This window comes from Lasioglossum baleicum, chromosome 8, assembly GCF_051020765.1.
Source record: "Lasioglossum baleicum chromosome 8, iyLasBale1, whole genome shotgun sequence".
In the NCBI taxonomy this organism is placed as follows: Eukaryota; Metazoa; Arthropoda; class Insecta; order Hymenoptera; family Halictidae; genus Lasioglossum; species Lasioglossum baleicum.
In genome coordinates, this window is record NC_134936.1 from 17,025,188 (window position 1) to 17,049,465 (window position 24,278).

Here is a 24,278-nt window from a genome sequence, read left to right on the forward strand (position 1 = left end):
TCTATCTGTGGAAATAGTTGGACCGACCAAAAAATTGTTTCCGAAAAACATCGAGCCACGGTCTCGTAACTTCTCTGCTGGCGACCTCCATTCCCCACGTCTGACCAAACGCGGACTCGTTCCACTGGCCGACGAAAAACACGAGCCGGTGTTATGTCTCCATTCTCCCGGCGTTCTTCGAGCCTAATGACGCTTGAAGACCCCGCAAAAGACTTGTCGAAAATCGACAGCCGAGGACGACATGGGCTTATCGAGTCGCGAAATCGAACGGGATATCGATACCGTCGTGAGACGATTTTTTCATGAGTTTTCTAAAACGAGATGGCAGCTGTGGGATTGTGGAAAATATTCTCGTGGAGTCGTTTCTTGAATATTTTACAGGGAAAAGGGAAAGTAGATGCTGCAGTGGTGAGAGTCAATAGAAAGGCAGGCGGAGAAAAATTCTTTCGCAGAAAGGAGTACGGGATTACGTTTGTGAAATTATGTTTTCGTGCGTTACCTCGACCTCGCTCTTCGAAGGAGTCGTTTCAACAGCTGATGCAGATTTAGACAGCTTAGAGCTGGATACTTTAGGCTGCTCAGCTGGCTTCTCGGGTTCCTCAGAGTCCTCGGTTGCTTTATCTGCTTCAGGCGGCTCGGACGTCTCAGGCGCCTCGGATGCCACGGATTGAGGTGCAGTGACGTACAAGGAACTTCCACTGGGTGATCCCGACATTATAGACGAGGTAGGTTTTGTTTTACTAACTAGCCGCTTCGCTTTTTCAGCAGCTTCTACACGCTTCTGTTGGTTAGCGATCCTCTTCAAAGCTTCTTCCCGTCTGCCTTGCACCAGGAACGTCGCCATCACGTATCTTCCTCCAACTTCACTCATCGTCTACAAGAAACGAATCATTCGACATTTGTTTGAACAATAGGTAACCGGAGACGTGTTCTGCATTGTTACTTGATCCGCCGTCTCCCTCCAGTGCTTGTAATAGGACCTGTACATCACTGCGTCGGTCTTGAACTTCTTCAGGTACTCCTTCATCTCTTCCTCGTTCCTTGGTATCGGCAGCTTCTGAAAGAAACACATTGCTTTTACTACGTTTTTATTAGCTTGCTTTCTTGTCTGTCTGTTCGGTACAAATTTTCCAATTGATTTTAAACTAACTTCCCAATGAGCTAGAGACTTGAAATTTTAAACATAGCTCAGAACTGGATGACAATGCAATATTTTTAAAAACATTTTTAAAAAGCCTATGCGTTTGGGAGATATAAACTTTTAAGAAAAATTATTTTACACTTTTTAGTCCGTTTTAAAAACGTGGAATTTTTAAAAAATTAACTTTTTTTCATGTTAAAATGTTTTTAGGAAATTGTAGAGGGCTGACTTCTAGAATTTCTTCTTCGGGCTCTTCCTTCTCCTCTTCTGCAGGCTGCCAAGGGACTCCCAAGGGCCAGATCGGCATTTCTTCTGACCTTGAAATCGCAGAAGTAGATGGCGCCTGCTGTACACTGGGTTTCGAACCGTGCACGGTGATCATGGAGCTTGCTGCGGTTTTCATAGTAGCTAAAGACTTGGAACCCAATGCTTTGTCTACAAAAAACAGGTAAAAGAACGATTAATAAATTTAAAAATATTTTATTCACAGTAATTGATGTTGAATATTATTTATATTATCAATTATTACTTTTATGTGAGTATACCGGGTATTTCACCCAACTTGACCACCTTGAATAACTTTGTTGTTTTTAAAGATACGTGTTTACTTACTTGTGTAATGTCCAGCTGCATCGATTGATGTATTAAACAATACCTCATTCCGTTTAAAAAATGAAGGTGACCTTCATATCTCCAAAAAAATTACATAATGAGCCCCATTTTACCATTCAACTTTGTCCTTCAGACATTTGACGTATCTTTAAAAACAACAAAGATATTCAAGGTGATCAAGTTGCATTGGGATGCCTTATTATAAATATATTTTGTATATTTCACTGAAGGTGGCCCAATACTTATGGACGGTAGTGTATGTATTCATTGAAGCGTGTTGAGCATTGAGTCTTACAGATGAAATTGATATTGTTTTGCAAAAAGTGGGATTTGACTTGCAAGAGGGTGAAATTGGAGTGCAAAACCTGCGATAACACGGTGGACGAAGGGATTAGTTATTAAATACGGTCGAAACCGCGTAGATAAGAAGAAGTCGCACGGTGTCCCTCCCCTTTTTTCCGCGGATGTTCTCGGCTTAACGGGCCCGGGGTATCTTTCGTGATCCCATAAAATCTGTTTAGGGCAACGTAAAAGCACTACGTGATACCGCGGCGCCCCCCCCCCCGCCGCTCGCGAGCACAATACCCATACCTTCAGATTTATCTTGTGATAAGTGCTATAGCGTCGACTACAGCACGGCTTCTAGCGAAATTACTGTTTTGTTATTGCCTCTCGCTCTTTCATTCCCGCACGGTCTCCTCTTTCTCTCAGTTTATGGTACTCCATGGAGAACAAACGAGGTAGTTCGAGGACAGGAAAGAGAGAAAGCTTCGATTAAATTATTCGTCTCTCACCTTCGAGATCGGCTTCAACAGACTGCGACACTGCTTCTTTCTTCCCCTCGCCGGCGAGATCCTCGTCAGCCTTATCTTTGTCGGCCTTATCTTCGTCTGCCTGCGAAAGAAAACGGCCGTCCCTTTGAGCGAGCGCTCCTCTATCTTTCGGCTTTTCACACGAAACACTGTAATTTTTTGCCCGAGAATGAAAGTAATCAGACCCGACGAATTATGTGCCGCGTCCCGCAGAAAAGGAACCGTGACGAGACCCCGCCGACCCTAGTCTCCCTTCTGATACCCTAAATTATGTCGGTCGCAAGAGTGGATCATGCGAAATTCCGGAACGGTGATTTAAGGGCTCGGAAAAATCATCCCTTATCTCTCTATTGTCTGTCCTGAGAATTAGCTCCTCCATTGTGCTGGAAAATTGTCCAAATGCGAATTTCCAAAACGAAAATGCAGCTTCTCATTCTCGTCATCAAAGCATAAAATCCGCAGTCTATTTAGAACCCTTGGAAGTTGGGTAGAAATTGCGCAGGTGCTGGCGGCTAGATGTATTTAAATTGTATTCAGGCATTTTTATTCATAGCTTTCCGGTCGTGATTTTTTCCGGCACGTAGATTTTCTTATTTATATCTGCTACAAACATGCCCAAACCGAAGCAAACTGGTTCCAACTGCACACCTTAATTTGCCAAGTCAATTTAATCTGAAGGCAAGATCTCATACAATCTAATTAAATACACAAGTCGATCAAATATCGAAACGTCAAACATTGAGAAGTTCAACGTTCGAAAACTTGAGTGAAACCGAAGGGAAACAGAAAAACGCGAGAATAGTTACACCGGGTGCACAAACGTGCGAGTCTTTCTCCGGTAATTTTTCCAGGAGCTGCCTTAATAAAGCCGTTAAAGAGTACTCGGGAAGATTGCAGTGATCAAGCACCGCGAAGAAAATTCTGTTTTCTTTCACGGGAGGACTGTTGCGCACAGAAAGAAAAGGGTCTCATGGAGGTTTCGTCTCGTCGAAACTCAATTCCACGCCGAAACGTCCCGGGAGTTTGGCTGAGGCAAACAGAACGGCAGCCGAATAATGCATATTAAAATTAAAATTAAATTTGCGCCCCTTATCTGCCGTGAGACCGGAGAAACGTGAGCCCGCAGCCGTCGCTGCCAGTGCATAAATCTGCACCGGGACGTTTAAAATTTTCTAGCTAACACACTGTCCCTTTCTCTCTCTCCCTCTCTCTCGATTACGGTGGCCCGTAATCGCGCAACGGATTCCGGCTCTCGCAATTCCCGCGATACCTTATCCTATCAAATTTCCTGAAGATCGTGTAACATAGACGAAATTTACAGATAATCTTCGCATATAATTCGAGACTCGCCGTGGCCCGATATCGAATTTCACTTTGGACATTAAAAACAGAATTCAACTTGACACGTAGTGACGTCAAGCGCGTGTAATTCATTACCCTCCCGCCTGCAATTATACAGGGTGCGTCCGTTAAGTTATGTCACCATTTTTTCGGCGTTTCCAGTAGTGCAATTAAAAAATGTTTTTGGACAAAAGTTTCTCGGTACTTGGTGCAGCAACATGTTCGCATATTCTTACCATATGTTTTGGACATCATAGGATTGTTTCCGACGTCGAGACGAATTTAACAGTGTACTATACTACGACCTTGAAATGACCTCAAACTTGGATAGTGTAATACACTGTTAAATTCGTCTCGACGTCAGAAACAATCCCACGATGTCCAAAGCATGTGATGCCATTTAAGAAAGTCAAGGTGACCTTTACTTTTTACGTAAAAAGCATTTTTTCAGATTTAAGAATATGCGAACATGTAGCTCACCAAGTACTGAGAAACTTTTGTCTGAAACATTTTTTAATGGCACTACCGGCAATGCCGAAATATGCCTATTATGTAATAGGATTTTCAATCACTGTGCTGTGTCAAAAGAAAGCATAGAAATTTTTCTTTACATTGCCATTGTTTAGAAACAAATCTCCATAAAAAGGTGAATCGCGAAATAGAATTTCCCGGTGAAAAGTATTTGAAATCGCAGCTATTTTCCGCAATTTCTCCGTGGAAAAGGCCCTCGACTTCCGAGGACCTGTTCCATCTTCCCGGGGGGAACCTAATCCGTCAGACTCTGGTTAATTCTCATCCCAAGTTGTTCCCCGAAGCCTGTAGTCCGGAGTCGCATAATTTACACGGTCCACTGGTACCGTGTACTTCAAGCCGGAGGAGCCTAACCTTGAGCATGGTTGCAGCCGTGTTTCGTAGCCGAGGCGTCACGGCACAGGTGTCCGTGCTGGTAACCGCGTTACTTTTCCGTAGGACGGAAGATTTATGCTCCTCTGTGTGACGAGGGGAACAGTTTAAATCTCTGTCTGGCGGGCCAATGAGTGAGTTACCACTTCGCCGGTGAATATAAAAGGGGGATGGAAAATGTCGCCCACGCGCCGCCTGTACAATCTCACGAAGGTCGCCCTTGAAACGGAAGATTAATCGAGCGACCGCAATATATTTAGTCGCGGCTCGCGTGTCTGGCCGCCTCGCGTTTAATAAAAGAAACTCGCCGATGTATCGATGTCTCGCTACATCGACGCCACACACATGTTTATGCAATTTCCAATTTTTGTAGGCAAATTCAATCAATTATCTTCAAATCCTTGGAATCATCACTCATAAAGTCTCCGGTCTAACTAAGAAAAAGAAATTTTTTTTTAGAAATTCCACTTTATTCATCAACATACTCTCCTTCAAGAGTGAAGCATTCATTCCAACGCTCCTCTAACTTTTCGATGCCCTTTATGTAAAACGATTTGTCTTTGCTCTCAAAATAAGCCTCAGTTTCGGCAATCACTTCTTCATTTCAGCCAAATTTCTTTCCCTGGAGCATCTTTTTCATGTCTGCAAAAAGCCAGTAGTCGCTGGGGGCCAAATCTGGAGAGTACGGTGGGTGGGGAAGCAATTCAAAGCGTAATTCGTCCAATTCAACCATTGTTTTCATCGCGCTCTGAATCGTCGACGCGTTGTTGTTTCTGGTCCGGTGTGAGCAAACGCGGCACCCACTTCGAAAGCAACTTGCGCATGCCCAAATTTTCACGTAAAATTGTAAAGACACTGCCTTCTGATATCTTCAAGGTGTCAGCTATCTTCATTTTACTGTCTTTTAAAACTATTTTGTGGACATTTCTTATGTTTTCCGGAACAACTACCGATTTTGGGCGACCAGAGCGTTCAGCATCATCGGTGCTTGTACGACCGCGTTTAAATTCAGCAAACCAATCAATAATAGTCGATTTCCCTGGTGCAGAGTCCCCATTATGCTTATCAAGCCACTGTTTGGCTTCAACACTATTTTTCCCCATCAAAAAACAGTGTTTAATCAACACGCGAAATTCCTTTCTATCCATTGTCTTGAAAATTACAAAACTGGGGTCACTAAAACGACTGTAACCTCCAAACTAACGATCAGAATGCCATGAAATTTTGACACGTACTGTTTGAAGGTTAGTACTACCCGGAAATCACGTGGGTCTGCCAACAATGTTGCCATATATGTGTCAGACCGGGGACTTATTGAGTGTGATGTGTTCTTAAAAAAGAACACAGATACAGAACATTGTTATTTTGCATAAAGATCGTAAATTTCGTCCAGCTTCCCACGATTGCGGCCCACCGCGCGACGTCTCGATGTATTGACGTATCGATGCGTCGATGCCGTGACGATTCGAGCCTGAAATTTTTATGGTCGACCGCCCCCGATAACGCCGAGAGGTAAACAACGTTTAATAAAATCGAACAACGACGCCGTCCTCGAAAACGTTCCAGCCGAACGGAACGAGCACAATGCAGAGGCGGAGAGATCTCTTGATGCGTTCAGGGAAACGAAGGAAAAAGCTTTTCTTTTAATATTCGGAATTTCGTCGAACTTCCGTCCGGAGCATTTTCGAAACTGAAGCGTTCGGTGTTTCTCTCGCGAGCGCGGAATTGCCGAGCTGTCGGAGCTGTTCAAATTTCTGCGGCTCGCGAAATAATGCAGTTTTCTGATAGCGTTTTCGACACTTTTATTTCCGAGGGAAAAGTCGGGCGGGAGTTTCCACGGTTTTTCACGCTGTGACTACCAGTCAGAGTCTTCGGTGAACAGCGGATTATATGGATTTATGACAGAAATAATCGGCTGGAATAACGGTGGATGTAAAGAACGTAATCTCATGTATGAGGGAGAAGCCGAAGCTACTCGAGCGTTGTCGAACCTTGCCGAAGCGGTTCTGTATTCCGAGCTTGTAAATTCTGTTGTTTTACTAAGTTAAAAGTGTCGTTTACTTTCATTTTTCCTTTACCTCGCAGCAGTGGATTCTCCGAAGATTGTTAGACACACACGTCCACGAAGTTTAAAATTATTCCGACCACCAGTTTCGTTTAAAAAATATGCTCCCAGAGATCACGTTAAACCAGTCGGGAAACAGATCGATTTCCCGCCGCTAATAGAATGACTATCACCTGGCAGGTGTGTCGGAGAATGAAAGAAGCGATTGCTCTGCAGGATAGTGGAAGTCGAAGAGGCGTGCGCCGCCAGTTGCAGACGGGTCTCGCGCGAAGGTACCAATCTTCGCGTACCGGAAACGGAGCCGACTATCTGCCCGTCGAATTTCGCCGGCGTGCTGCGTGCATTATGCCAATTCCGTGTGTAGGCGTGCGATTCCTGCTCGCGTTCCCGATTGTCGTCGCCGTCAGGCGGCCGTTTCAATGCGAGGCGTTCGCTGGGTGAACTTGTGATTCGTCGCTGGAAATGTCTGGGTTCGTCGTCGTCGTCGTCGACGGAACAGGAGGCACTCCGTCGGCGTTCCATTCAGACGTGCTTTTACGACTGTAAGATATTTACGGTGCGCCGTGGCGCGTATCGCGCGCGCATTGTTAGCGGACCTTTGTCAAAGGACTCGCGCGTGCAACGTCGAGAGAAGAGCGAGAGACACGAGAGGGAGAGAGAGAGGGAGTCTTGCTGCATCTAGAAAAGCAGCGTTATCTCTCAGGAACCGTGCGCGAAAACGATCGGAAAACGATACCGCCACTACAGATCGACCGTCGTTCGATTCCACGATAAATGGAGCCGTTGATGCTCGACCGAAATTGTCCCGGGCAATAATATATTCGTTCCCGATCTGCTCCGACGATCGGCACCATTAGCGTGCGACAGCGTTCTTACAATACGTCGTTACGCGAACGTATTGGCGTCGTTAGACCGAAATTAGGTCGCCGCAGACCGCCAGCCGAACTTCCGCGCAAAATTTAAGCGGCCGATACGTCTTCCACCACGGGATCCACCGTTTTAATGACACTCGATCCAACTGGGAATTCCGAAAATCCTTTCCTGGGCCCTTCCCGATACGCGTTATCGCGTCCTCCGTGGATCTACGAATGGTACTGCCATCTTAAATACTGCTCTGGACTTTCTAGAGGAATACGGAGTTTCTACGGCTTGTCCCTATTTTTTCTACCCGTTGCGGCACATTTGTGCCTGGTAATTTCCCTAGACGGTTCCCCAGCACCTAAGCTTTTACAACAGCATTAATCTGTTGCGCAGCCTCTTCCCCACGGTCCGACATAAATATCCTGGAATAGGTGCTGTGCCAGTCGTTACACGAAACACAACTCACCATCTTGGACTTCCTCAAGGCCTCCTCGGCTGCCTCCAAGTGTTCCCCGATCCTTATCGCAAGATCGATGTTCGATCGTAACCATTTCTGCCATTCGTCCGTAATTTCGCCGATCTTCGTGAGCCAGGCGGACCAGACACGCAATTTCTCCGACGGCACCGCGTACAAACGTTGCATCGACGCCACTACCTTCCTGAAATTTCAGAAATAACAATCACATCGTCTTTACACGGAGATCGATATAAAAACGAGAGAGAATCAACCTAAAACAGAAATATAAAGGACTGAAGTACAATAGGTCGCGAGAGGAATGAATAACATTTGAGCAGTCGGGAAAAGCCAGGCAGCATTTTCGAAAAATTGAACAATAATAGTCACGGTGAAACACCGGAATATAAAGGGGATATCTCGCCGAGTCGAGAGAGACTTCGGAAAGCGGATAGAACGAGCAACGTTGTGATTCATGGTTTTCGCAGTTTTCTTTCCATTAACAAAACGGCTCGCAATTAAATTGCGACCGTCGCGCGTCGTCTGCGCGGCCGTAGCTTTTTTCCACCGTGGAAATTTCCACCCGGCATCGAAACCCATTATCAAGAAAGCAAGTTGCTAGTTGATGCCGAGTTCTGGGAATTCGATCGGGAAAACCGGAAATTGCGCGAACGTCCGTAGGAACGGTTCCTGTAAATGTTTTACGGGATTCGATCTTACTATATCCATTCGTCATGTCTCTGTCTTCGAGACGACGATCTCGCGTCGATGAATCTTTGTCGAGTTACGCCAAGTCGATTGCGAGCTGTGGGTTGATGCGATTATGCGAAACGCGGGAGACAATGCGGGTGTTCTGTAGACAGTTCAAGCGGGCGTTTTGTTCGCTCTGTAACGTCAAGAGAGACAGAGACGGAGAGAGAGAGTATGTGATAGAGAGAAAATGGATGCAGCACGTGCGCGAGCAATTATAAATAAAAGAGACGCCGATGCTTTTTCCCGCGAAACGCACTTATTTACCCTCGGCTTTTAATTTCGCTCCCGCTGAGAGCAACGCTGTGTCGGAACACCGCTGCGTTGCTCCCAGTTGTCTGTTCGCGCGAAAATATTCCGAAGCGGAAACACAGTTTCCTCGTCGCGCTGCGATTCCATCTCCCCCGACGTTCGTTATAACACTATGCAATTTTTAACGCGTTGTTTCAGCCGCCTGGAAACGTCGACCATCAGCGTGTCTCGACGCGAATAGTCCTCGAGATTGGCAGATGTGCGACAATTAGAAAGTACATAGATTCAGCCTTCGGGACAGACCGCGAGGTTCATGTCTACATTTCTGATTCGATTCTACACGACAAATGCATGAAACATTAACAAGTAGACTCGGTCGTTCGACACAGACATTCGTGAGATATTAATACAGCAATTCTTGATTTTGATCGATCAAAAAAACATATCGCGCATGACAAGTGCATCAAATATTAGGAAGTAGATGCAGTCCTTCAAGACGGACAATCTATGCGATATTAATCGCTCGATTCTCTTGATTTTATCGATCGAAATAAAAATACTGTGCATAAGAAGCTTGAATAATTCAAGAGACATCGATATTTCTAACTTGCTAAAATTATCACGGCAAACACAAAATATGTATCTGGCTGCTGTCACCTGCAATCGACGCAGAAGATATTATATTCCTGTATTTATTTTAGAAAATAAATTTAGCGGTTAACGAAGAATGATGACTCGAGGATCGGAATTAAAGAAACATCTGCATCGCGAAGAAAACGACAGTGCTTGGAAGCCGGTCAAAAAGCGGCGAATAAATCATCCTCACGGATCGCAACACTACACTGAACGTGGGGGCGTGTTTATAGACAGAGATTCGTGTACCGTCGGAGATAAAGCGTCTAGAATGGTTGCGCGAGTGTTTCCCAGCAAAAACCAGTCGAATCTGTCGAGGGGGAAATAGAAAATCGTGGATCGAGATGAGGAGGAGGAGCCGGAGTAACAGTTGAACGCGTTCGGTGTCGTTCTAATTCGCAATTTGTTCCACTCGCTCCCGAAATTATCGAGGTTGCACCGTGTCTCTGCAGCCGTTTCCACACGCAGAACTGTTTCCACCGGATGAATCTACTGGGAACCTCGAAACGCACAACGAAGATCAAAGTAAATGCCGCGACGAATGTAGAGCGCGCTGCCACGCTCTCACGCGCTGTTTATTATTTCATCGCGGACCGTAAGGTGTTCCCCTGGCGCCATTTACTGGCTCGCGATTAATTATCAAGCTGGGAATTTTTTACTGTTTCTCCGTTACGAACTCCTCCAAAAACTGTACGCCCTTTCACAAGAAAACACAATGATCTAACTCGATGTGCTATATTGATGTCATTTACTCACGCATCTACCCAGGGAGGCTGCAAATAAATTATTTAACTATTTATACAGACGAAGCTCAGGATACAGGGCAAACTATACTATTGCTGGCACTGCACTAGTTATTGGCAGTTTTGATTTAAACACTTTACCTACCGGAAGAATATTAATAGGATTTTCAATCATTGTGTTGTACCAAAAGAAAGCATTTTTCTTTTACATGAAATTATTAGATTACGATATTGTGGGTGACTTGTTAAAAAGTGTTTAGCCATGTTCTATATAATAATAATATAATAAACAAAAATAAATTATTTCAATAATAAATAATAATAATAAATAATAATAAATAAATAAATAATTCCTATTCAGTTCTTCAGTGCCAATAACTGATACATGTTGTGCCAATAACATGTGCTATTTGTCTTACGATTGTTATTCAATGAATATATTTTATAATAAAAGATTTATGACTTTAAAAACTGTTTGATTTTGTAGAAAAATGTCCATTAGCTTATAATAATAGCAAGTTGAGCTCGTTTAAACATTACAAAAAAAGATAAAAAGATTTTGGCTTGAGGTGCCAATCATTGTACAGTTTACCCTATTCTGGTTCTCTGCTCCAGTACTTCACGCTTTAATTCGCTTCTCTAATTGAACATATTCTACAGAAAAACCGCGATTTCCTGTCGGCCAGCTCGCTTGCGTCACACAACCTACACCTTGGACTAAAATTACGGATCGGCGATCATCAAACTATTTCTGGTCCAGAGCGACGCCTCGCGGCTTTTCCACTGCCGAAATTTTTTCCTAGCCGATTTCAAAATCCATAGAACCGAACGGGACGCTCGATTTACGCGATAACTCGTTCCCGTGTAAATAAACGGGACCGTTCCTCGGTCAGGGAAAAGAAAATGTTCGCTTCCGGAGCTTGTAGCGTGGCCCTTGCCCCGATACAACGAAGTGTGCTCGACTAACGTAACTTCGTCAATGCATTTAACTTGCGACTTTGCACGCGAACTTGCCTCAACTTCGTCTCGCCCGCTTCGCTTTACTTGAACTCGTCTATTCTCGGTATACCGGGTGACCCATTCAATTCCTGTCACAATATTATCCAAACAATGTCCTGAAGAGATGGATATCCACAAAAGCTTCTGTGAAGATCATCCGAGGTCATAAATGAATTTATTTTATTTTATCCGCAATCCTTTCGAAAATAGCATGTTCCAGTCGACCGCATAACAAACCCGACTAAACGTGCGTGCCTCGAAAGTCGTGCGCTCGGCGAGAAACAGTTTGGAAATATTTGCAAAAGCAACCGAAGGTCTCGTTTTAAATAAATGTTCTTCAGAGAACTGTTTCTCGGGGAGGTCTTACAAAGTTTCGACGGAAATGTTGAACCGCTGACTCGGATGTTTTGACAAGAACCCAGTTATTCCAGCAACCGTCTGTGTATAATGACTAGACTGCGTATCTTGATGAAAAATAAAAAATGTTTGCATTGATAAGACACGAGAGCAAAATAAAAATTTCACTCTTCTTTTGATTGTCTTGTTGAAGAAGGTGAAACTAATACACTGGTGGCCTTAAATCTTTTATCATTTTTGTCATAAATGCATAAAATCTACTAATGACTGTAAATTACTCACGGTGGAATCTCGATAGCCTTGATTTCCGCGGCTTCGTGTGGCAGTAGTTCCGCGTCTCCACCCTGGAAAAACAAAACGATCGGTAACAACGCGTCGAACCGTGTCTGAACGGGTTGTTTTTCGTCGAGGGGTGGCCATTAACAGCTCTGTAATTAGTCCGGCCTGATTAGACAATTACTTTCGGTTCGCGGGCCGAATTTATAGCTCGTTGGATCCAGAATATTACGCGCGCGACGGCCGAAGTTGGCCGGCACACACGTATTGCTAGATTGATGATTATTAGTCTGCCAATTCGTGATCGGTGGATAATTAAGTCCCGATGTTATTAACGATTAGGGTGGACCCGTAAGTCGCGAGATAAATGACCAACGTTATCAATAACCACATAATGAACCCTCCGGATGATCGTGATCGGCCGCATAATGGGAACGAATGGTCCCGGAAAGCTTGCTAATGTTCCTAGCGATTTGCTGTATTTATCGATCTTTCCGCTGGTCGAACCCTGTCTTAAATTCGCAACGCTCTGCTCCGTGCCGCCCATCTGCGCCGCCATATTCCCGATACTGATGCTCCATCACTAATCAAATCTCTCAGTTACAGTTATTGGCAATCTGCAAGCCATCATGCCAACGCGCAAATGTAACCTGAATCCGTCGATTAGCAACAGCTCCATTTTTACAATGATTCAAGATTAACCTCTTGGCCTACTAAGATTCTGAACAGAGTCTAATAAATATGTATGTTATTAATCTTCTTTAAATCGAAATAAAGTTCTATTTTCGTTTTGTTAATGTGCAGCTATTAGAGAACACACATTTTCTTCTTTCTTTTAAGAAATTACGGACTACGAAAAAGTTCTAATTACCGAAACCGTAAAATACATCGCAAGGGGTTAATATCGCCTATATAAAAAATATTCTTCAAGTCTCCGAACCTTCGGAATCGATCATGAAAAATTGCGAAACTCCCGGCTCCAGAAGTTAATATTAAAATTTCTGCGGTAGATTAGGTTCTTCAGGGTTGTAATATCGAGCGCAACTCATTCGCTACTCAATCCTATCCCCTTGTAAGAAAATATCCTTCATCAAAGGTCTCTATCTCCGTGCATTTTCCCCTGAAAGCGAACCAGCAGCCTCAGCATCCCGCCCTAAAAAATATTCTCCTCCCCGAAGCGAAGCACCAAAGTGCAAAGAACTTCGTCACCGGTTTACGAACCCTTCAATCTCCTGTTCCAAGAGAGATAGCAGAAATTCCCTCGACAGTTCTCGCGGAACTATTTTTTTTTTTTGTGGGGGAGGGCCCCCACGCCGAAAGATCTCCGATGTTCACGAGATTTTCTATTCCAGTTTCTAGACAAGGCGGAAAGAACTTCCACGGATGGTTCTCGTTAGAAGACATTCTTATCCCGATAAAAAGGACCCTAAGTGCAAGGAAGCTGCACACCGGCCGCAATGGCGGACTTATTCCACTGGGGGAACAGCCACTCGTCACTCGGCGACGCTATTCAAGCCGCGAAATTAATGAACCACGGGAAAACGTCTCGACCGTTTCACGCAAATATCTGGTGTAATGAATTTCCATCGGATCCGCCGCGTTGCAGCCACGCGTAACAATGGCCATATGTGTGCGTATAACACTGACTACTTAATTAACAATTTTAATAACGTGTGTTACCACCAGAGCTGGGGAAAATAGTATTTTAAATAGTAAATAATAAATAATCCTATTTATTTTAAAGTATGCGTACAACTTTGAAAATAAAATATCTTATTTTAGATGTTATTCATAAACGAGGTGGTAACACACGTTGTTAAAATTGTGATCCCTTAATTCTTTTGAGGAGTGCATCATTCAGTTTCGATCTCGGTGATAACGATCATCCGATTCATCCCGATCGAAAGGTTCCCGGATCAGGGAATCCGTGTCCCAGTGTTCACAGTTCGTAAGATGGACGGTGCTCGATTCTGGTAAGCGAATCCGCGCTCGATAAACTCGGTGATCGTTAATTTATCGACGGGAACGCGGTTCGACCTTGCGTTTAATCGCGCTCGATCGCGAATGGAATCTGCTCGACCAGGAGAAACGTCGTCCGAAATAAAGTGTTGCACATAAAATAGAATTTTGTCAACTCCCCACCAGCCGTCGTACTTTGATTCGAATTTTTTTAGACAGTGGAAAAATCGTCCGTTAGTTAACACGTCGCTGAGAGATTGTAGATCGTCGATCGAAGAGATTTATTGGGTAGTTTGTTCGTTGTTTGTGATGGGATATAGATGGTGTTCATTTTTCAGTTCGTTTCCGGCTCGGCTGGCGATCCTTGAGCTTAATTGAACGGCGCTATATTTCTTGTAAAGTGATTTTAATTCGTTGCTGCTGTGTAGATCATTTTCGTCGATAAATCGTTGCGGGAAAAGTGCTGATGAGGTATTTCAAATTTTCATTCGATATTGCAGAATTTATGTTATGGTACACGAATGCGTTCTATAAATAAATGAAGACGCGGCAGAAAGTTGTTGAAGAACGCCAGAAATGTTTAATTTTAGAAAGTGAACCTTCTCTTTCAAGTTCTTTTAAAAAACGTGGAAACTTCTCGGCCAGCAGATAAATATTTTAGGAATGCGTCCGAGGAATTTTCCGGCGCGGAGGAAACATGAATGGGAATGATACGTAAAAATAAGTCGAAGAAAAATCAAAATTTCGTGAGATTCTGCGAACAGAAGGAACAATTAACGAAAGAAGAAACGATTTGTGTAAGTGTTTCAGTCTTCCTCAGCCAAGAATAATCGGATCGAATGGAAGAGGCCGATCTATATTTAACGTAACAGAAATTCAGACAGCACTTTCGGATTAGTATTAACAAAGAAAGTGAACGGATCGTGTCGAGGACCGATTCCAGCATGAGTCGCGAGGTTTGAGTCTCCGGCGACAGATAGAAGTCGTGTCGACGGTGAAATAAGTCTGCTGTTATAAATATCGCGCGGACGACAGCAAAAATAGCAGCCAGGGCCGTGACAATTTGGGCGCCTCGTGATCCATCGAGAAGCCTCAGCTGCAATCTCGGGGAACTCGGAAGAAAATTGATCCGGGATAAGTCTCGCGTTTTTCCGCGACATTAACGACCGCGAAACGGAAGAAACGCCGCGAGAAACTTCGTTACTCGTCGGTGTTCAGTGATTAAAAGTTGCTGCTCTTTGAATGGGTAAAAGTTGAGAAGTTCGGCGGAAGATGTCCGAGAGAGAGCGGCGCCGCGAACACAAACGCGGAATAATTAACTTTTCCGGGCGTGTTCCCCCATTTACCCGGTGATTACAACAGCGGTGGGTGCTCGATCCGGCCCCCGGAAATTAGTCTAGATATTAATTCTGTCCTCGGTTCCCGTAATGGCCCCGAATTCTCGAAATACGAACCGCCTTAATCCACAAATAATCCGAAACCCGTGGTCTCGCTCTCCACCGAGTGGGAATCATCGAATTGTAACTCCACTCTCTCTCTCTCTCTCCTTGTCCCACTCTCTCGCGCGTACAGCAACTGGAAATTCCTCTCGGCAACTGTACCACAGCGGCGACCATTTTTCTTCCCAAAAAACTGACTTTTCGAAACTCTGCAATGCGGATTACGCCGGGATACAAACGCCGACCCGAATTGCGAAACGCAAAATTTTATAATCCCCCGGGTTCCCGAAGCGAAAGTTTATTAATACAATTAAAAATCATTGCCACGTTCGCGCATACATTTCCAGCGAACTTTTTCCATCCCGCTTCATCGTAGATTATTCATGATTTTTGTAATAACAATTCGAGCCTCGCACACAACGCCAGCGGATATTATAAAATATTTTAAAATCACGCCGCAACAACTGATTACTATGTATTGTTCTATAAAAGTCACACGAATTAATTTACTTCAATTCTGCGCTAACTTTAATAGAAAGATTTTATTCCGATTGGTTGCGTATAGGATCGAGAAGAAAGAAACCGGAGTCAATCGATCAGGATCACCAGGGAGGCGTAAGTTGTCTCCGCAATGGAATCGCGCGTGTAAACGCGGCTTGTTGATCCGAGAGCCCTTTGTCTCGACCCCCGGGGACCATTTACGCGAAACAAACACCGAGGAATGCCGTACAATGTCCATTCTCAGGGACCATCGATGTCGTGCCTCGAAACTGCCGCGATAAGTCACCCGGCGAATTTCTTGTTTCGGACAATGATGGATCAGCACGCGAGCACGGCCGCAGCATTCCCGAAAATGGATCGCGTCGAAAATCCGGCGAGAATGGAAATTGATGACGATCCTTCGAGAGCAAGTCTCCCCCAGGCCTTTTCTCGCATTTGTTCGTTCGCCTCTGGAAGGCGAGGGAATTGCAAATCCGTCGAAATTCCACGATGAACTAAGCACACTCTTCGTTAGGAACAGATCATTCTCATTCGCATAGATAAAATCATTGCCTTGATTTCTACATTTTTTTCTGAAAGGTACTCGGTTCGAGTTTGGCACAAGTAGAAACAGACAGTCGTGGTCAGACACGTAAAAATTTCCACAGCCTATCAATTTACATTTTTGCAGATGTTTGACAATCTCAAATAATAATTTCAATCTTCAGTATGTCTTTTTATTCACAAAGTAGCTGATGATTTGAGAACAGCAAGTTCAGAATTCCTAATTTTATATAGATCCCTCTTGGTTCTGTATCCTGTTTTATCTTATTGTTGACCCGCAAGGACCCAGCAGAAGGTCTGCAGTGCTCCGTGCCAATGAAACTCGTAAACGTATTTACTCGTCGTCCGTCCCAGCGAGCAAAATCGCGAGTAAATTTGCTGAAACGAAGGAACGTGCGGTTCGCCGGTTCGCTTTCACATCGCTATCTCCTCGGTGACAATCGAACGAATCGTCGAGGCGATAAAGCTCGCGACTAAGAATTCGCTGACAAAAAAGGGATGGCGGCTTACCGATGTAATCGTTGACGATCGATCTTCCCCGGCGAACGGAATGGGAAGAAACTGGCTAAAGTGTTTCTGGGGATTTCTGGGGATCCATTCTAAGTACGAGGTCTGCTCTCTGGCTTTCCATAAAATATCCTGCGGAACTGGGAACATACTTTATCGTTCGAAGAAGCGATAAACTCATCTGTTACACGTCGACGATACTAACTAATTAGTATCGGGTAATTTCTGACGTCGATATAATTAGTAGACTGCGGCGAAATCAAAGATTTTGCCAAGTAGGACACAATCAAAGTCAATCCAGAAGGAATCAGAGCTATGAGCTCGACCAAGCCGGAGGGATCAGTATCGTCCGCGAGAAATGGCACAATGGTGGACTCAGTGCGCGAATAAATTCGCGTCGATGATAAATCGAATGTCGCTTCGCCGCGAATTTCTCTCGGCCCCGGGACAACGCGTCGTATAAATTATCCTCGCGTGCAAATTCTAACACAACGTCGTTTGATTTATCCGTTCCGATCTGTCGTTGAAAACAAAAAAAAACGGGATCCTCGACGAGAATGATCGCGGTTGTGCGGTCGGCGAGACAGTCGATTTAATTTCGGAAGGCGTCTCTCTCTCCTCCACGCGCTCGTCACTCGAATTCACGGATAAATGAACCGTGGGGAGGCTTTAAAAGCTCGCGCGGAAATTTTCGGCGAACAACGACGCGACCGCTCGTGATTCAACCGCCACCCGTTCGTTCATTATACCGTGGCACGCGAAACGATTAATGAGCGATCTAGGCGGGAACTTCATCGCGAAATTGCAACGCTAATCCCGTTAAGTGGCCGGGAAAATGATTCCAGAGCCGATGAAAGTTTCCTTCGCGGCCGCGCCCGCTATCGCTCGGGATATGGATTAAACGCTCGCGGAAATATCTCGCGTAAACACTCACTTTTCAACGGTCCCGTGAATTATCATCGTCGACTTTAATTAATAGTTTAATCAATAGTTTCAGTTCTGAGCGAAGCGTAGTTAGAAAGATTCTCAGCTTTGTCTCCGGTTGACGAGCATTCCTCGAAGCCGTTTGAGAACCTTCGCGATCCGTGGGCCCAAAGAGACGCGCTAGCAGCGAGGAGGTGCACAGCTAATGCCAAGATCAATGTTATACGGTTTCACGGTGGCTTTTGAAGTCTCGATAACTGCCAGAAATAATTCTAGGATTGCCAGCGACCGGAAAACAACGGACGACGTGATTTTATTGCCAGTGTTGACGACTTCGCTTTCATGTTCGGGGAAAGCGAACGAGGGTAAACGGACGGCTGAATGAACGGACTCAGATCTGCGGGGTATCCTGAAGAAAGCTTAAATATGATACGAAGCCTAACTGGATCTGAGCTGGGTTCCTCGGGGAAGTTAAAAGAGACGATTAGCCACTAGAAGGGGATCTGTTCGTTTTAACAAATTATCTTGCATCGCTCAGACTGAATATTCGAGAATGTATTATTAAAATGGAATCTGCTCTATCAATGGAACCCAATTGCGATTGTTCCGGACGGATGGGAAGATCATTGTCTGACGCAACAGTGAAAGAGCGACCGGAATCAGCTGTCCGGCGACGGCCGCGTAATTCTGCGGGGGCGGTAGGTCGTCCGGCTCGTATTTTTATTCGAGCCTGTGCCGCGATGAAATATCGACGGGCTGCTCTTGACTTTGTTTCCGAGCGGACACGGCGATCTATCTTCCGGTCCGATACAATATCCCGAGGTCGCGCGGGGTCCGCTTGTTGTCCGCAACGTTCGAGCGGCCGCGTACAGTTTGCGGTCTCGCTTGAAACGGCGCGGCGGGCCGCGCGAAATGACAGATTCATAATTAAATGTTGAATTATTGTCGGATTCGAGCGGCCGCGCCATTAGTCCGGATTGTCACGAAATTCTGCTCGCCGTCCGATTCAGTGACGCCCCCGGTTAAATAACAGGCCCCCGGGAATTAGAAACGCGTTTCTATTCAGCGCGGATCCGCGGATATGCGCGGAATTTCTGCGGCATCCGATCGAGAGTGCCGCGACGCTTTCGAAACCGCGACGGAACGCGCGATGCTCGACGACGACGGCGGCAGCGTAATCGCGCGCACGCGAAAAACCGTGTAGACCGTTTTAGGCAGCCTGACTCATCGGCCCGCTATTTTTAGCGTAGTTACGCGTACAACAGGACCGTGTTATGATTCCGAAATAAAACAGACGAACGGTACTCGAAACAATGATACATCGCGGAATAAATAAGCTCCGCATTCTTGCGCATTTGCTCGCTACATTATAATTAGACAGCGGACTTTATGCATTTATGGCAAAAATGGACACGTACGATTTAAAGCAGTGGACGTGTTAAAAATATTTAAGGACGTCAACGAATTAGTTTCAGCGTAATAGGATAATTAAAAGGAGAATACACTTTTTATTTGGCTCCTGTGTCCTGCAATCAATGCAAGCATTTTTTATTTTATTTTATTTTATTAACCGCACGGCACTTACCCCAGAACTATGGCACCGAATAGATCGTGTTTCTAACATACCTGTTACGTTTTGAAAATAGAATTTTAGGTATTACTTTATTTCTTCATATTTTATTTGAGGGGGTAGTTCTACGATACCGGGACTAAATCAATCATGTTCGACCTGAACCTGCGGATCAGGATCTTTGGAATTTCTCTCACCGTCTATTTGCATATTAATCGGCGGGATTGCTATAAACCCGAGATTTGCATGATCCGACGAAGCTCCTTACGATTGACAATTATGGCGAGAAGTCTCATCGGGATTAATTCTCCTTTTCGAAGTATTTTCTCGGGATTCTTCTTGGCATCTGTGGGAAGAGAGAGAAAGAGAGAGTCGGCCAGTGTCGAGGATCCTTGGTGGTTCTAATTTAAAAGGATTTTTCCGAGAACGATTCTTGTCTCGACCATAAGCGAGTTAAGCGAGTTCGTTTCTCGTTTAACGGTGGAAGGAGCATCGAGGGGGTCGACAGGTGATAATTCCAGCCTCGGCGGAGTATCTCATTAGTGGCTCCGAGGCACATCAGAATCAAGGGTTTTTCTCCGGGCGTTGTCGAAAGTTCGATCGTCCTCGGTTCACTGATTACCGGCGAGAGATTCGTTTAAGTCGGCAAACGCGATGAGTTCGAAGACGGTTCAAGAGGGCAAACCCCGCGAACCTGCGAGCACAGTCGATTAGCTTCGGGAAACATCGACGGAGAGAGAGAGAGATCGATCGAGAGAGCTTTTTACTCTCCTGAAGTTTTCGGTAACGAAGAGAGAAGCGCCACGCGTGTACCGGGAATAACGAAGCGAGATTCTTTTTACAGGAACGTTTAAATTAATCGGCGAGCATCGCGTTCGTGTTCGTTAATTCAACGGCGGTCGTTTCTTTCGCCGCATATTGATCACCGTTTAATTGTGTTTTCGCTCGAGCTTGTTAAAATCGGAACGAGCGTACCAATAAATCACTTCACCAAATTGCGCTCCGAAGATCCACTCGAATTCGTTATCCGAAAATTCATTTCTATCATCGAAAGCTTCTCAGCAAATATAACATGTTTCGACCAGCTACTTGACGCACGGTTATTTTATTCGAATCGACTTTTTAATAATTGAGACGTGCCATTATCCGAGACTTGCCAAGAGGATCAACTTCGGAATCGTTTAACTCAATCGTTGAGAAACGTCGTGTCACGAGCGTGGGGTTCAAAAATACCGAAATAGAAGTTATTAGATTGTTGCATGATCAGAGCCGGATGCAGAATTTGGCTGACCGCTCGGAATTGAGAAAGATCTCTGCACGCGCGTCAAAAATTTCTTGGACTCCACCATGATTCTCCAACTAATTATAAAGAATCTACTATTACAGAGGAATCAACTTCCAGTTTGCCTACGCCACAGCACTCCTGATCTTCATTGGATCGCGGAGGATCCACCTGGATCCCGATGGTGGTATATCCACGACCCATCAACCTGGCTCGTTTCCCTGAGTGCAGGATCCTTAGACTCAGGTGCACCGTTGCGGGGGCGTATCTGTGGGCATGGTCTTCGGAAACGATCGGTTCGCGTAAGTTCAAGGACAGTGATCCACGGGAAAGTGATCCTGCATCATGCACGAGGGCAGACTCGACTGAGGGAGACTCGCCATTGGTGTTTCCTCTGGGATCCGTGGACGACGACGACGATGCGATGCGGCTCTCGAACGGGAGCAAGACTCGGGGCCAGATAGAAAGACAGAAAAGATGAGAAGAAGAGAAAGAGAGCGAGAGGAGAAGTGGGAGAGAGAGAGAGTGGGGCGGAAGCTCGGGCAGAGGATCAAGAAAAGACGAAGTAGGAGGCGGAGAGGCGAAGAAGTAGCTGGCCAGAAATAACTAATAAGACATTCACTCTGAGACGGGCGGCCAGCCGGCCCGGACGAACGCGGTGCGTGCCTCGTAATCTCGTAATCGTCAGCACCTCGTTTACGCCTCGAATCGATCGATAGATCGCCGGGATGTATCTTCGCGCGGTCGGGGGAACAAGATCGTTCGTCGAAAGTGCCGCGGAAACGAATCGCGTAACCGTCTTCTCTTGGTGTCCCAGTTTCGAAGTGCCTATTCCACTCCTCTCCGGATTTTGATTAAAAAACCGCACGTGAGACTAGAACGGAGAGAAAAAGATAGAAAAAGAGAGAGAGAGAGAGAGAGAGAGAGAGAGAGAGAGAGAGAAAGAGAGAGAGAAGGGCTGCTAGAAGATTCATATCACGTGATCCATCAGTGCAAGTGATCCATCGTTCGCGAGCACCGACTCAAAACGCTTCCGCTTCTCCCCACCAGTTTTCGGCGAACCCTGCCGAAAGACAGAAACGGACGTCGAAAACTATTGGAATACGACCTGGAGAGAGAGAGAGAGAGAGAGAGAGAGGGGAAGAGAGAGGTAGTCTCTCTTTTCGCCGTCGCCATCGCCGGTCTAATTTTAAGTGTTAGATAATGCACACCGGTGCGCACCGGTGCGCTCCGTTACTAAAACGGTACAGCGGCGCACACGAGATGCACGAGCCAGCTCGCGAGCTTGCGCGAGCTGGGCGCCATTGGCGTGGAAAGACCTGGCCATGGAACGCGATGGTCACCGGTGATGGAAACTCGTGGCTACCTCGAGGTCCCATTTCTGGACCGACGATCCCGCACGCAATACCCTCGGACTCTCTCTCGAACCCCCGAGCTTCTTAGAAAAATAATAATAATCGTGGTTCTTTCTAGTTATTATTTATGCGAGGACTTCGTCAAGAGTTCTTCCAACTAGCGTGAACGCTCCTTGTTCCACGTCCCTGCTTCTTTTCTTGCATCGCTTCTCGGTGCAACTTCTGGACGATGTTCCTCCTCGGGAAACTTGTGCCGAGTCTCTAGGCCCTTCGGATTCTTTGAATCCCAGAAACAAAATTCTCAGAACCACGTTCTCCACGGCAGAAGTGGTCTCAGATTATCCTCGACTATTATTAACCCTCGAATTTCTTCGTCTTCCCCTAAACCATCCTCAAGCTTTCTTGCCCCATAACCCCGTCCCTTCTCTTTCCCTTCTTTTCTTCGTGTCCCCCGTCGAAGAGACTGTTTCGGCGGATAATCCGCGGCGCTAGCTATTCCCCCCCAAGCCGAAGTTTGAAATAGACTCGAGACCTCGAGAGACTTCCCACGGAATCACCGAGGAAAGAATCGTTTCGAGACTTTTTACCGCGGATTTCAGACACCCGAGCACCAGTTTTTCCATCACCGTCGAGATTTTCTGCTCTCTCTTTCTCCGGCTCTCTCTCCCTCTCTCTCTCTCTCTCTCTGACTAGTGGCAAGGTTCTTCTCCGTTCTCCTCGAACCAGCATCTTCCCATCCTTCATCTTTTCCTTCGACCCCGTCGCCGAGCTTATTCCCGATCGCCCGTTTCTTCACGCTGCTTTGCCGTTAACAAACGTCACGATCGACTCGGCTTCGCCAATCCTAGCCGGTATTAATTGCGATTCATCTTCGTTGGCAGACTCTCCGATGCTGCAACACCCGGCGCTCTCAGATGTTGTCTACTTCCGCTGATTCTCGGGTTCGTCGCTTTCTTTCCGCTTCAGGCTATGCTTTCCTCGTTCATTCGATACTTTCTTCTTGTCTTTAACGATCGAATGATTCTTTAATGTTGCCTTTTCTTCATTAACCTTTTTTCGCTGTGACTTCTGAAACACTAGCTCAACGTCTACTTCAATTGTTTCTTCGTTTTTGTAACGTGTGAAATGATTCTTCAACGTCTTCTTTATTTCTTCAATATCATATGCTTGATTTTATGTTGATGTTGAACACATCTTTTTGCAATTCTCCATCATTCTATTTTCTTCTCGAGCAACGTTTCGTACCTTTCCATTCCTCCCAACTCTCCGCTTTCGTTCTCTGGTTCTGTGTCACTCCGCCGAGCTTCCCTCTCTTCCTCGTCGTTTCTCTCCCTCTCCAACGTGTCTCTCTCCCTCCCCCGAGCTCTCTCGTTCTCTCCCTCTATCACCTTACTGTCTCCCGTTTCCCATCTATTTCTCTCCGCCTGTGCTTCCACTCCTCCGCGTTTTCTCACGTCGCCCGTTCCTCGATCCCACTATCTCCGTCTGTCTCATCCGTGCTCTAATATGGCCGGCCGGTGTCCAATTACCCGCTTCGTTCCCGCTACAGTTTTTCCACCGTCTCTCTCTCTCACTCACTCTCTCACTCTCTTTTACTCTCTTTGCAACGACCACCGGCGTCGCGACGCCCGGAAACGGAGAAAAGATCCTCATCAAGCGTCGCGACACCGGAGCGCAACCCTATTCTCTGACTTTTTCCTCTTCGACGCCCGAACCACCCCTTTTTCTCTACCGGACCACCCCTTTCTGTCTTCTTTCTATTCGCCAGCTCGTCCTAACCCAGACCTCACTTTTGTTCAAATTACGTTCCCTTGTAATTTCCAGTCTCTGCTCATTTAAAATTCGTTTAGGCGAGTCCAACTCTTCCAGCAAACATCGGAACTTTTGTTAACATCAACTCGAGAGTTGACGAATGAATATATCATTTCGAGCTTGCTGAGATCGTTCAAAAAAGAAAGAAACTTTAATGACAATTTTTACCTTGCACGGAGATAAAATA

At 45.6% G+C, this 24,278-nt stretch overlaps 2 protein-coding genes across 7 annotated transcripts in view; one reads left to right on the plus strand and one right to left on the minus strand.

Annotated features, from left to right (window-relative positions):
- The window catches only part of LOC143211491 (uncharacterized), a 65,342-nt gene that overhangs the window by 7,090 nt on the left and 33,974 nt on the right, over positions 1 to 24,278 (minus strand). For both annotated transcript variants that reach the window (XM_076429237.1, XM_076429236.1), the window contains 6 exons: positions 12,206 to 12,267; positions 8,202 to 8,394; positions 2,548 to 2,647; positions 1,371 to 1,576; positions 944 to 1,057; positions 500 to 874 (listed from right to left, as the gene is read on the minus strand). In XM_076429237.1, the coding sequence (XP_076285352.1) occupies positions 500 to 874; positions 944 to 1,057; positions 1,371 to 1,576; positions 2,548 to 2,647; positions 8,202 to 8,394; positions 12,206 to 12,267 (1,050 nt within the window). The remainder of the gene's footprint in view (positions 1 to 499; positions 875 to 943; positions 1,058 to 1,370; positions 1,577 to 2,547; positions 2,648 to 8,201; positions 8,395 to 12,205; positions 12,268 to 24,278) is intronic.
- Positions 21,529 to 24,278, plus strand: part of Tn (tripartite motif containing protein thin) — a 65,471-nt gene continuing 62,721 nt past the window's right edge. For all 5 annotated transcript variants that reach the window (XM_076429215.1, XM_076429218.1, XM_076429217.1 and 2 more), the window contains exon 1: positions 21,529 to 21,582. The gene's annotated coding sequence lies outside the window, so the exon portion shown is untranslated. The remainder of the gene's footprint in view (positions 21,583 to 24,278) is intronic.